The following is a 14,017-nucleotide window of genomic DNA, read 5'->3' as shown; positions in this document are numbered from 1 at the left end:
TTTCCCAAGCCACACACTTATCGATTGTTTCACCTTTTTTGAGGACCCGTGTATTTTACCACAGAGAAATATCATCGTCGTTGAGAGATAATGACACAGGAATAATAACAACACTCATTTCGCGTCACGAGTTTGCCACATTTAACGATGTATGAACTACTGTTTGTCGTTAAAATAAAAGTTACAGTTTCCCCCTTCGTTCAACTCACTTTTATTTGGTCAGTACTTATTACAAGTTGCCCACTGTAGAACCAAGCGGACTTGATTGAAATTGTCAAATATTTCATGACATCGAGGGCTTAAAGGATAAAGAAGAAAAAAAAAAATTTCATAACGAATGAAACGTGATTCTTTACCCCGGTCCGCGCCCCGCGTCCAAGTCAACAGCCTACCTCTTTCAGCTTTGTACCCATGCATATTGCATACACGTGTATTGTATACTGCGTCTACATCCATGCCGACGACCGAGCATTTGTTTCTACGGTATTAATTATTAATTGAACTCAGGAATAATTAATAATGCTGCAGAGTCCCCGGTCCGTTGGGGAATCCAGACGCTTTCAGCTTTCAGTAACAGTTTCTCTGGGTCCACATAAATAAGTGGAGGGAGATACTGTTGCTATATTACGATAGAGTCTTGATTATTGCGCCTTGCCGCGTGCCGGTGCGATTATAATCTCTGTGAGGTTGAGGGAATAATTTAGCAACGTGGAAAATTTTAGCCTACTGTATACCTGCAGCGCAGGCTGCCAGAGATTAACCTTTATATACCTATATACCTATACTACTGTATATTATGTACTGCGGTGGCATCTGCACAACATTTTTGTACATGACGTTCTGAAAATACAAGTGGTGATATAACGGGTGTACAACACCTGAGAAAACTTGGAACATGTACACTAGGGTGGTTCACTTAAAAAAAAATTTTTTTGAGTTGCCGCTCGACAAATTTGATACAAATACTGCAAAACAATTGTCGTAAAACGTGAAGGAAGTAGGAAAATATTTAGAGGTCGCTACCACTTATTGTAATATTTTTTATTTAGTTTTATATGTTCATCTTATGGACTTATATGTATATATATTAGTTTAGTCTTTTGGTAGCGTGGTCCAATTAATAATTGTTCATAAGAATCAGTACTGAAAACGAAATAATGACATTAAGGTGATGTGGTAACAAGAACTGTTATCCAAATTTCTTTCAGGCGATTAATCTTTCGGATAAAAGACGAGAACAGCCAACTGCGGAATTGTTAGGCGCAGTTTGCTGTTGATTGGCGAACGATTGATTGGACCAGATGCGAAAAAAATCAAATAATAAGTAAGGTGTACACATAAAAGTAACTAAAATATATTACAATAATTCGTAGCGACTTCTAAATATTTTCTTACCTCATCCGCGTCTTACGATAACTTTTTTTTCAGTATTTATCATAAATTTTTTAAGTGGCATCTTAGAAAAAAAAAGGTCAAAGATTAACCAACCTAACGTACACATGTGGACATTAATTCTGCAGTGATTACGTTTGTACGGGATGATAATCGACTCGGCCGAATAACTAACCGTCTCTGGATTAATGTCCACATGTGTACGTCTAAGCCAATCGACAGCACAACGTCGAGTGCCGAGAATTTGTTATTTTCACTCATACCTTCATTCACCGTGATATTTTTATCAGGTTATGCGCTTGGAGTGCTTCGGGCACTGCATGAATTATTGCATTTCTGTGTGTTTCTCAAATTCCTACTATCGAACTCAGGCATCCTAATTGCAACGTCTCTGATGGATCCTCGCCCCAAGCTGTTTCCGCCAAAGTGAAGAGCCCTGAATAATTCCTGGGCATTCTGCAACAGGGGAATTCATGGTTACAACGCCGAATTTGTACCGCACACCCATGTGCAGAAGCGGTGTGGTTTTCGTAACAAGCTTACAGTTAACGCTTCGATATTATCGAGGGAATTCTCAAATTTTTCGCAATGTCGATATATTGAAAATACTTCTTCCACTCGTTAATTCTCCTCGAAATTGAACGATTTTCAAAAACATAAAACATTTTTCGATTCCTCCTGTTACGATAGAGTTTTTAATTGATACGTAGTAGGATGCAGGCCATCGAGAGTATTCGCGAATCATGCCGTGATGGATGATGGTCGGGCTAGCATTGGAGGGTCGACAAGAGCACGCTTCGAATTGTGGTCTCACAGCTGAGTTGGAACTGAGCCACAGCCTGCACAGCTCGCCGACTACCTTGCGTCAGACATCAACGATCACCTGTAACTGAACTTTGACGGTAAAATGAAGTGAATCTTGTGCTGTACGAATGTCTGATATGTTGCATTACATTTTCAAGACCTATTGCTATGCGGTAATTCTGATTTTAATATCGCCGCCTTGGTTCTTTTTTATCTATCCTGATGTCGATAACCTAATACTTATAACTGATGTTCGGGCTTGTCTCCCTCAAATTCTTCAGCATAACAGCGAAATAGGCGAGCCAAGTTTCAAGCCCTTTTAAACGGGTCAAAAATTTTTCATTGTTAACCTCCAGGATAACTCGAGTATTATTTTTTTCTACCGTTAACAATGCCGCATAAGCATACGACCACATTTACCGTGCAACAAAAAATACCCCGATGGGAAAATATTTATAATACACAAACCGGCGAGGGTAAGTGGTCGGCGTTTTGATGGTGGTCGTCTGTAACGATCACCGGCGGAGAAGCTATGTATACTTGAAGAACCCTGGTCGCAACAGCTATGAGGCATTCCGTGCCAAATCGTCATGCCGTTTAAGCTCGCGTTTATTTATTTATTTTTTTTTTTTTTTTACAATCAAATGCAGACGCGGTAAAGCTGCTGATAGAGGGAACATTTTTATTTTTATACACGCGTTTGATCGTTGGTTTAAAAGTTACGTGGTTATTCCAGAATGAATTATGATTTCGTTGCAGATCCTCCAAATCGCAAAGTTTCTCAGCACTGTGAAGTTACAGTGAAAAACGTTTTCTGTGAAGAATCGGCAAATAAAACGAGTTAATTCAGTAATGATTTTTCTCATCACTTCGTGACGAAAGAAATGAAATAAGTGTGAAAAAATGTTGGTGCAATTTTCGCTAACATTTAACAGAATCCTGATTGTTAAAAAAAACGTCGTCAGTGCAAGAAGACTTGGGCACAATGGAATTCCCCATACGTATAGGTATAAACCTGCGCTTCCAGATCGTCAGCTGGAGGACACGAGAACACGAAGTGGGTCTGGATGAGTAATTTTTTTCCATCCCTTGTGCAAGACTACACAGCTACTACGTCAGTCTCTGAGGGTTGCTCTTATCTCGCAGTCATGACGTCGAGGCTGGCCGTTTTCCATGGGCGAAAAGGGATCGGGGCCTGATGGCAAAAATGGACATTTACTTTGGTTCGAGGATGGTAGATATTGATGATCTCATGTCAGGATTCAAGATAATCCAAAGTTATGACATGAAAAAAAAACGTGGTTTACTTTCATTTGCGTATGTCAACACTTGCGTACTAATTCCACATGTACACGAATCTCCGAATCATTCCTTAATTATAAGCAATCTTCGAACCCAAGTGAATTTTTTTGTGTTTCTTTTTTTTTTTATACTGTCGTCATCGTGTTCCTGACCCCGTTTCACTTTCGGAATATGGCAGCTCCAATGTCATTGCGCAGTATGATGTTCAGGCTAAGCTTGATCGTTGCTTTTCATCCTCGGATTGCTCTTGAGTTTATCGATGGAGAAATCATAATATTGACATGGTACGGGGAGTTGTTATCTTCTCATTCGGCAATATGCCTGATTTTCTACGTCGATGAGTTTCTCTTTTTGTTTTTCACATCAGCAGCCAATTTCACTAATTGTTTAATAAACTCGGGTTTTAGCTACATGCAAACGCTTTCGGAAATTCAACGGCAATAAAAGAGACTGAAACCTTTTCCTAGAACTGTTAAAGTTGGAACGGAACCTGCAGCGAGTCTAGCGCTTCTGCGAAATCCACTCTCGGGATTTGTTGTTCACCCCTTTAGGATGCGCATCGATATACCGTTGGAAGCTTTCGAATCCACGAATTTCACGTTTCCCGAGAAAATTCATCGTGCGAAAAAACGGGATCGCTGGTTCAGCTGAAAAATAATAACGTTCAAATATGGAAAAGGACAAATTTGTGCTGCATTTGCGAAAATTTTGCCAGCTTATCGGTCATGTACCTTGAACGAAAAACTCTTTGCCAAGTCAGCTAAAAACGTGTCTGACGAATTCTCGGTTCACATCGCCGTCCGGCACGTGAATCATGCCATCTTCTTTACAACGTGCAAAAACAAACCTTAAGGGTTGTATATTGGGTGGACAATCTAAACATAAAACGGCTCTTTCGACGCAAAAGGAATGATAAAACAAAGGTCCGTACAAAGGCAAATTGTGAGACTGAAGATAACCGACTTGAACTTAATTGAAATGGAATCTCTTTGATGAAGTTGAAAAAAAAAGTTTAGAGGAATTATAATGTTTTTGTGACGTTTGTTTTTTTTTTTTTTTTTTATCAATGCCAAAAATGTTTCGATGACCCGACTGTTTTATTCGTACTCAGGTTACAAAAGAATTTTTTTTACATCGTGAGATCACGAAATCGCAGTAGATTAGAGCTGATTATTAAACTTATGGCTTGTTGAAACGTTTATCAAAGTTACTGAAGATTAACTTCAGGCTATCTACACTTATAATTCATTTACAAACGGAATGATCGGTGACTCATCAATTTTTGACGATGCGTCAAATTTTTGCACTGAAAAAATGGATGAACAATGCCATACTTCCGAAATTATCAAGAACTGAATTTTCCCTCCTTATACAAATGATTGGTTTTTGATTCTTTTTTTTCCCAACCAAATAGTATTGTTGGATGAAATTGATCTCAATTCACTTCAGTTCGACTTTTTGAATCCGGATACTCTCAGTCTGGTGTGTTATTTAATAACTTTCGCAAAACTCTAAGAAACCCTCGAATCCAGACCGAGCTGATTAACTTTGCCATTTTGCATGCGACTGTGCAATTTTGTGCGATGCAATTCATATAGGGGGTGATGCGAACTCCGGAATTTAGGTTGAATCAAGCTTGATGAGGAAAGGTAAAAAACGAAACTTTCAATTATATTGAAGAATAAAAGAAAGAGTTACAGTTAGGATCTCCAATTAACTCGTATATCCATAAGCCGCTCGTTTGGAAATACGCTTGCAACCGACTTTTTCCTACTCGTAAAACTTACCATTCAAACCGTTCGTAAGTTTTCCATTTCTTTACTCGAATAGAACTGTATTAAAAGTGTTTGCACAGCGAGTAATTGCCTCGTCAAATCTTATAAAAAAAGGTTTGATCAATTGGTCCTGATTTTATAAGTTACTGCGCAATATTATACAAGTGTTGACTCTCGATTGACTCATCTTATGCACTCTGTAATTTTCTCGCCAATATTCGTTGTCCTGAGAGAAAAAAAAAAGAAATAAAGAAATTGCACAGGCTATTTTAATGGGGGATGAGTTTACTCCGCTGCACTGTAAAGTTCACCTCACACCGCGAGCCCAAACTTTGATTGCTCAGCTTTAAGAACTTGACGATATAAATCTTGATTAGCAATTGCAGGGGACATCTATTTGGTCACTAATCTTTTTTTTCAGTTTTCACGCAGTAATTTGAAACTGTTATTTGCGACTCGTGAGCCCAAATTAACGGACACGTGATAACGAAGCGTTAATCGATGTTTTCTATTTACCAGAGAATTACAAGGCGAAGCCTTTTATTCGTTAACTTTCGATCGGTGCGCATTCTCCGCAGCCATTTTTAACTTGAAGCTCAAAGTGCACGTTGCAATCATTTCAATTGAATTTATTATTCAGGTATTACATATTATAATATAGATCGAAAAACAGACGGCGAAATGGGAAAATGGTCTTTTATTGATGTATAGAGCTAGTAGATTTTCCTACGACAATGATAATGCGCAAGTTCAACGTAGGGCCGTGAAAAAGATAAAGTCTACAGTGAATTGAGAGGAGCTGGGTTGGAGTTCCGAATTTTAAAAGGTCCGAAAGCGCTAATTCCGAATTATTTTGTGGCGAAGCTTGAAGTAAAGAAATCAAACTTTGACGAAACAACAAAGCTTCGAATGGTTGAAAATCCGACGGCTCAAAGTTTCGAAATGCAAGAATCCGAAAATTCAAGTTGCGAAAAGTAAAGTTTCGACAGAGCAAAATTCTAAAAAATAAAGTTTCGATAGAGTAAAATTCCGAAAGTTAAAATACAATCACACAGCGTAGATTACTCACAAGAGAGTGTAAAAAATTATAGTGAACAGGATTCCGAACGTAAAAATATCGAAAATCCAAAACAAAGAATTATCAACGTGGTGAAATGTAACCACGCCAAAAATTTACAGGACTGAAAATCTCTGATCATTCGGAATTTCGATGTTTCAGAGTTTTAAATTTTCTCATTTTCATACTTTCGGTACTTTGACTTCTCGAAGTTATACCCTTTCGGAACTTTGAGCGTTGGGTTTCGTCGAAGTTAGACTACTTTGCTCAAGTTTTACCACAAAAACATTCGGAATTTGGCACTTTCAGGGTTTTTTAAATTCGAAATTTCGACCTCGCCCCAATTGAAATCCGATTAAACGAACGAACTCGCTGCAACTTGGAGGATGCAATACTCGTAAAGAAATTGTACCTTACGCTTCCTGTGATTATAGTAAATAAGTGCAGATAGGTGGAGGGACGCGAGTTTCTAATGAATGTATATTACCTGTGTTAAGAAGCGCAGGCATCCCGGGACATGCGCTTTGGGTTTCCAAGGATCCGGAGGGACGCGAGTCGCGTTTCAACCCTCAGTCAGGCACCGCGTGCACCCGCGATCCCATCTCGAAGCACTACGACATTTTTCTATACGTAATATAATTTGACGATAATTTCACGTCCTGTTTAATCTTCGCACGACTCGCCGCTTCAAGTTTGTTCCTCCGTTTTATTCTGGACATTATTGTTGATTTTATATACCATGCATACATATTTATATATATATATATACACACACACGCACCGAATTTGTTGCCGATGATTTGAAAAAGATGCTTGTCGGTACAGCGAGACGACGATTCGACATTTTGATAAATCGCTTACAGGAAAACATTCAAACCCAATCTAGGCTGCAGATAAGTTGTTAATTTTTTTATTTTTTTATTTTTTTTTTTTTTTATCATAGTCTTACCTTCTTGCACGCGTAAAACATTTTTGACAAAATCGGAGCGAAGTAAATGTTGATGGTCGTTAAAGTTTCTCAAGTAAGCATCGCGTGATGAAATATCGTTTAGAACAATGATAATCGTACCGTGAACAATGTTATATCACACTTTTTGATGCTGCTTATCAATATGTATCGCGGAACATTCACCATCAGTAAATTATGAAGATGAAGTTTTTTGAAGTGATAAACGTTTGTCAGATACTCAACGTTGTGGGATATTGAAAAGTACCACGAGAACAATTGTATTTGTATAGTTTTTGTTTTCAATTTTGATTTGTAAAATTCCTGTTCTTCCTAATCGTAATTTTCTTGTTCTAACCAACAGTCACACTCTAACAATAAGGGAGGAACTGACGTTGGTATCAACAGTATGACAATACGTAAACGTACAAGTATAGACGTCGCGTAATCACGTGATAAAAATGTCGCTTGTGAATCTCGCGTAATAAACAAACAACCTTTGGTAATAATGTAATGCGTAGGTGGATAATGTGACGTGATAAAGGTAACGATACGATTTGAAACCACCCCCCTCAGCAAAATTCTGTGATAATACCGTTAGTTATTATCAGACTACAATTTAACTATCCAGTATAACCTCCGGTGATTATAGATTTACATTGTTGTACGCAAGGCTTTTATCAGCCGGGTTTAATTAACTGTGAATGAAAATTTATGCACCGTTCATTCCGGCCTGTAATTATTGCTATAAACTGGTGCACGGATACCGATTCTCTAATGTAGACTCTGACTATTGTGCGGATCGTTGTAGAAATTTATATTGACAGTGCCGTGATACCGTTGCAACAGCTTTCTTTAATATGGGCGTGTGTCAAACGGTCTGATAAATGGAAGGTACCAGGGCGCGGAAGAAAATACTTTTTGAACGCGAGGTTTGAGGTGGTGAATCAAAAATAATCGAAGAAACAAATAGGTATACAATCCGAACGGAAAAAAAAAAGAAAAATGAAATCAAAAAATGTCCAGCATGGGGTGACGGTTTGATCGAAAAAGCTCTGGATATAATTAACAACCATTTAGTTGATGCAGGATGGCGGATTGATTCGGGTGTCGTTCTGAGCCCTCCGTAAAATGAATCTCAACGGTTATTGGACGGTGATTATTTTATTTTCACTGATTTGTGAGATTTTACCGAGATCAGCTTGCGGAATTGAGGTACAGATTGAAAGGCCGAAAGAATTGGTGCGCCATCAACAAAAGCACAGGCCGCCTTTCATCGAGAGAAAACTCGTGCAGGATACGCGATTCGAAAAGCTTCCATTGACCAATACGGGACAGATTACGCTGGGTGAATTTGAAAAACAGATAAGCGGGGATTTCGTCGAGGATTACGAAGAGGCCGTTGATACTACGAGTTTGGAAAGATCGCCGGCCGCTGCGCAAATAAGACACGGAAGGTCGCGCGGTCATTTCGTCAGACAGATAATAATCGACGATCTCGACGACGGTTTCGTTCCTGCGAAAGGTAAACGGAAAAGCGGCTCGACGACGACGATCAGAAACGCGACTTTTCTAGGCGAGGAGGCCTCCCCACCTTTCCTCGAGACGAACGACACCGAGGGGACGAATATCACCAACGAATTCCCGGACGACAGGATAAACTTGACCAGGAACATCCTTCAGGAAGAGGCCGTTCAAAAGCTCGGAAAAATTCTCAACGAAATGCACCCGCGAATGCAGGACGTTCCGTCGACCCGGGAAAAGGAACAATTACGCAGGAATCAAAGGATTCAGACGAAGCTCGGTCCTGCGGGTGAACTCACCGTCGGTCCCGGTTCCCCGGGAACCGGTGGCTCGCTGGAAAAGCTGCGGAAAGCTTTTCCGCAGGAAAAGAAGCAGGCCCGTACGGACGGGGAGAGGGAGAACGCTACCGAGGAATTTGGCACCATGGTGCACACGTCGTCGAAGGAGGACAAACGGGTGAACGAAAATTACGTGAGGTTGAAACTGGAGGATTACGAGGCCTACGACGAGGTGCAGCAGAACGAGTCCCGGAACTCGTCCAAGTGGTCGGAAAAGAGCTTGGCCGAGTACGAAGAGGTGGTAACGAGACGCACCGAGAAGCAGAGCGTCCAGGTCGACATCGTCACGCGTTTCTTGAGGATCATCGAGAACCAGCATCTGCTGGGTGAGAATTGCACCGCCGGTACCGACCTGAACCTCGGCGAAGGTGTCGTGGATCGTTACGCTCAGGAGAGGTTTCGCCTCGAGGCCAATCTCGCCGTTAACAGGGCCAATATGCTCACGAGACTGTGGAAGTACGCCCCGGAAGTTATGCTGTCGTCGGAGTACCTCCTTCACGCTAGTATATTATCGATGGTTGAATTCGACGAGGATATTTTCGCCGCTGGAAACTGTTACGACAAACTTCAATACCGCGATCACTGGCTCTACTGTCCGTTTGCTCATCGTCTCGAGGACGAGGACGCTGTGTTGGTCAAGGATCTCGCCGTTGAGTACAAGTATCTGAGTAACAGCAGCGAGTGGTTTTGGATCGCTAGGAAAAATGCCGAGAGAGTGATCGCCAGTAACAATCAATTCAGCCACGGTGAGTCGCATCGTTTTTTCTTCATTTTTACATTTTTCAGTTTTCTCCTTTATACCTAACTAATTTTTGTCAATTATTTTACTTCGACGGACGAACGTGATGCGCGCGTTGCGCTCTCTGTACTGCTGTTAGAAATTCAATTAAATATTGGCCGGTTGTCTCTGTTCGTTTCTTTTTTCGCCTTCCAATTTTATTTTTTTCTCTGGTTTTTTGTTTCACTTTTCCAATGCGTGATCGAATTTTCAACGATCCGGACACACGACGTACGGCTGAAAACCATTTTAATGGTCCAATTGAAAAGTATCGACGTAGCTGAACCGGAGAGCCGTTTGAAAAAGTGCACGTTACGGTTGACCGAGTGAAAAACTTGATTACCATGTACGAGCTTTTTTCCTTATACCCTGACTCTCTGCGTCATTTGATAATTTTTTTCGCTCCTTCCTCGGTACGTACCTGATGCATATTCGTCGCTAATGATATTAAGAGAGTAGCATTAATAATTGGTGGAACAATCGGCCCAATTCACAGAGTATTGTTTGCAGTAAAAAAAAAGAAAAGAAAATATTCTCCAAGGGTATCCAGTTGTAAGTTTGAATTTCACTTATGTTCGAGAGATTGGTTTTGCTTAGACTACTCGACGATTTACCCTCTTAAAGCCTAATCGTGTCTTTCTGATACGTGTTCCCGGCACGTAAAAGGATCATCGAAATATCGGTGAACTGTTAGAAATAACAAGACTCTCTCGAAACCTAATCGTGTGGTGGACTTTGGGTCGCATATAGAAGTAGATTAGGTTCTCTTCGAAGTATAATTGATGGAGGAAGTAAAGAAGGACTTCTCATCAGAATTTCAGGGTGGAAAGAAGGCCGAAAGCAATTTCGGCTGAGCGTCTGTTTCTCATTTTCTCATCTCTCTGTTTTTCTACCTCTCAGCTCGTCATTTGTATCTTCCATTCTTCCAATTATTTCCTCGGTATTCTACTGATCCTTCGTAAAAATTTATCCACATTTTTTTTTTTCCACTTCTCTCTCGACGCAGATATCTGTGCGAGGCGTACAATAATTGTATTCCAAGCCACAAATCCTATGCGAAATATACTTTTGACAAATTTCTGACAGGCTCGGAATTTCCATCGGTACAATTTATGTTTTTGCCCATGATTATACGATATCTAGATACACTGTGTTTATTTATGTGTAAAATTTTATACCGAACTTTGTTTCATTGTTAGTTGTGTACGTTCACCGTGCGAACCAGTTTCCCGAACAATTGCAATGAACGCCGCTCTCCGAAATTTATTATCCTCCTCGTATTGTTTCACTTCTCGATAAAGTACAGAACCCACATCGATTTTTTCTTTCCTACACATACAGTCTTTCCGTTCGAGATGCGTCGAATGGATTGGCAAAAGCAAGACTGAAAACACACAACGCTGTTACTATCGCGATGAATTTTTTCACACCACAGCTACATTTATATTTTACAATAATTTAAGATGTTCCGACGCAGCTGTCGATGGATATGGTGCAGAATAATTTTCTTCTTCATTTCGTGTACAATTCGAAACCCCTAAAAGGCATAATAAATTATACTGTACCTGTGGGCGTAATTAGCTGCGCGTGATTATAATATACATATAAAATGGTTTCAATTACTCTAAGAATAAATTCGTCATTCACGATGCTTTATTCGGGGTCGTACAAATAGTTGGATTGAATATGGCATTAAACAAGGGAACATTGAAATATTTGTTCATCATTTTGATAGCTTGGTAAATACTTGACGCATCGTTATCACGAACGCACTTCGAAATTGACGACGTTTTCTCGAAGAGATGAAATAAATTCATTCATGATCACCCGGGGTTATGTTCTTTTTTAGTTTTTCTTTTTCTTCTTCTCTTATTTATACTTGTCCTTGGTTCTGAACTTATTCGCTTTTCCCGCAACTTTTCTACACGGGAGCTTGAAGAGATTTAAACGTGAACGAAGCGGCGCAAACGGATAAAACTCCGCTAGCAGATGAACGTCTTAACACTTGCTCGAGGATTCGCTCGGATTCTTTGCAGTTTCTTTTTTCCTCACCTTTCTTTTCACCCTCTAACCTTTCGCGATCTTTATCCGCTACTCCGACTCGTTCTCGCGTCAACCGCGAACAGGGCTCTCAGAGACTGAAATCAAGGCAGCATCCGCGGTATTTGTTTTCGTTCAATTCTCTCCTAAGGGATGAAGCTTTAAAGCTCAACATTTAAACTCCACGCGGAGGCGGCTGTTCGCCGGTTTTCTTTTACCCCGCCGCTTCTCTCCGTCCGTGATTCACTCCTTTTTCTTTTTACTCTTCGTCTTATTCTCATTCTTCGCTTTTTGAATCCGGGAGTCTTACGCGGAATACGGTGCACCAATTTCGAAGCAACGTTGAATCCCCGACGCGTTTCTACATCGTGCACGCACCAACACCTACGAAAATCAAGTTACCACGGCGAGGCGGCTTCCCATTAGCCAGTGAAAATTGCTTGGGAAATGGAAATCCGTGAGATCGTTTACCGCTGATTGGCAGAATGGTCCAGAGTTAGCTTGTTGTACGTTCGTTCGATACCGAGAATGACAATTCAGAGTGATTTTACCTTGCAGGCGTTTCGATTCACGTTTTGCCCCTACTATTACACGACGCACGATTTTACTTACATCGCATTATTGCATTAAATATTCCCAGTCCAAACTGTAGAATCTCCAATGAACAGGTATATTTATGTCTTGTTTTTGTCTTCCGCGCTGTTCGGACGCTGCAAAATATACGTGCACCTACGTATAGGCATAAGTTAGTCGGACCAGGAGGATCACGGACTGCGTCGAGATCCTAAATTTCTCTCGTAAATTCGGACCGTTTGGATAGTCAGATTTGAGTTTAAGGGTGAGCTGACCGAAACACGTCTGCACCGCACTGGGACTAATTACTTGCAATTAAACGGATTTATTGCCGTCTGTAGGTTATAAATTTTAATAAACTTCACGTCCCAACCGCCTGAGATTGCCTTCGGTGCAAGGAATTTGTTGTACAAGTATATATATATATATGTATATTGTATGCATAGACAGGTCGTTTTGTGACGGAGGAAAATGTTCTTTAATGAGAAGAGTTCGCGAAACAATAATTATAATCTCAACTCTGCAAACAACGAGAAAGACGATTAATATTGAAAGCACAAAAATTACATTGACCTATTTTCACCGTTGTTTAATCCGTGCTCTTTAAATTTAATCAAAGTTTTTTAAACTCTGCGTGTAAACATTATTCTCGATGTGGAGTCATACTTTTTGGCGAGTATTGCGTAGGTATAATTTTGGCAGGAGTCCTTATTTTGTATATTATCGGCTCTAGTTTTTGTTCAAATACGAATTCGCATTGTTGCCTGAAACTTTTAAACATTACGAAAACTGTGCAGCGCAAACTTTACCAATAAACAAATTCCTCCGCACACCGAAATTAGCATAATACACGCAAGGAATTTTTTGCACAAATAAATGATGATTATTTGAATAGAGATATAGAATTTTAATCAATCAACACTTTTATTTTATAAAAATATCGTAATTGTCGCGGTCACGTTACTTTTCCATGGGTATAACTCAAATAACCGATAACTGATTGCAGCGTGAACCAACCATCGTATTACACATACAATAATGCAGCCGTTAGGCGCGTCAGCTGTTTTTGACCGGAGTTTGCTCGGAGTTGCCCACATCCTGCATCAGTTTTGTGCCTGGTACGTTATTTCCATTAAATTATAACAAGACCATACAAAATTGGCTTGTAACCGTATAGGCAGGCAGTTTGCTGTGCGCGAGATTTTTTCGGTAGGTATTTTTTTTTTTTCACTCTTGCTCACTTTGATTTCACTTTCAATAGACTAACTGACACCTTCTACGAAAATGATAATCACAGCCGTCTCTTCACGATTATCTTTTGGAATTGTTCAATTTTATCAGAGAAGCGTGTAGTTAGTCATGTTATTGGATAACTAATTGAAGCGTATTACTAATCAAAAATCATAGTATAAGGTTATAAAAAAAAACCTGCCGATATGTATCAATTAAATTCGATAAGTTGAACTGCAGTGCATTGGCTAAATATTT

The 14,017-nt window shown here is 40.0% G+C and overlaps 1 protein-coding gene across 2 annotated transcripts in view; it reads left to right on the top strand.

The window, feature by feature from the left end:
- The first annotated feature begins 6,911 nt into the window (after positions 1-6,911).
- The window catches only part of LOC124183117 (probable G-protein coupled receptor CG31760), a 134,986-nt gene continuing 127,880 nt past the window's right edge, over positions 6,912-14,017 (top strand). Inside the window, exons 1-2 of one of the 2 annotated variants that reach the window (XM_046571175.1) lie at positions 6,912-7,021; positions 7,641-9,884. In XM_046571175.1, coding sequence (XP_046427131.1) covers positions 8,408-9,884 — 1,477 coding nt within the window. In that variant the 5' untranslated portion in view covers positions 6,912-7,021; positions 7,641-8,407. Of the gene's footprint in view, positions 7,022-7,553; positions 9,885-14,017 lie in introns of those variants that run through there. The other variant, XM_046571184.1, reaches the window with a different exon arrangement.

Source organism: Neodiprion fabricii, chromosome 1 (assembly GCF_021155785.1).
Source record: "Neodiprion fabricii isolate iyNeoFabr1 chromosome 1, iyNeoFabr1.1, whole genome shotgun sequence".
In the NCBI taxonomy this organism is placed as follows: Eukaryota; Metazoa; Arthropoda; class Insecta; order Hymenoptera; family Diprionidae; genus Neodiprion; species Neodiprion fabricii.
This window is presented reverse-complemented; position numbering and strand designations above follow the sequence as displayed.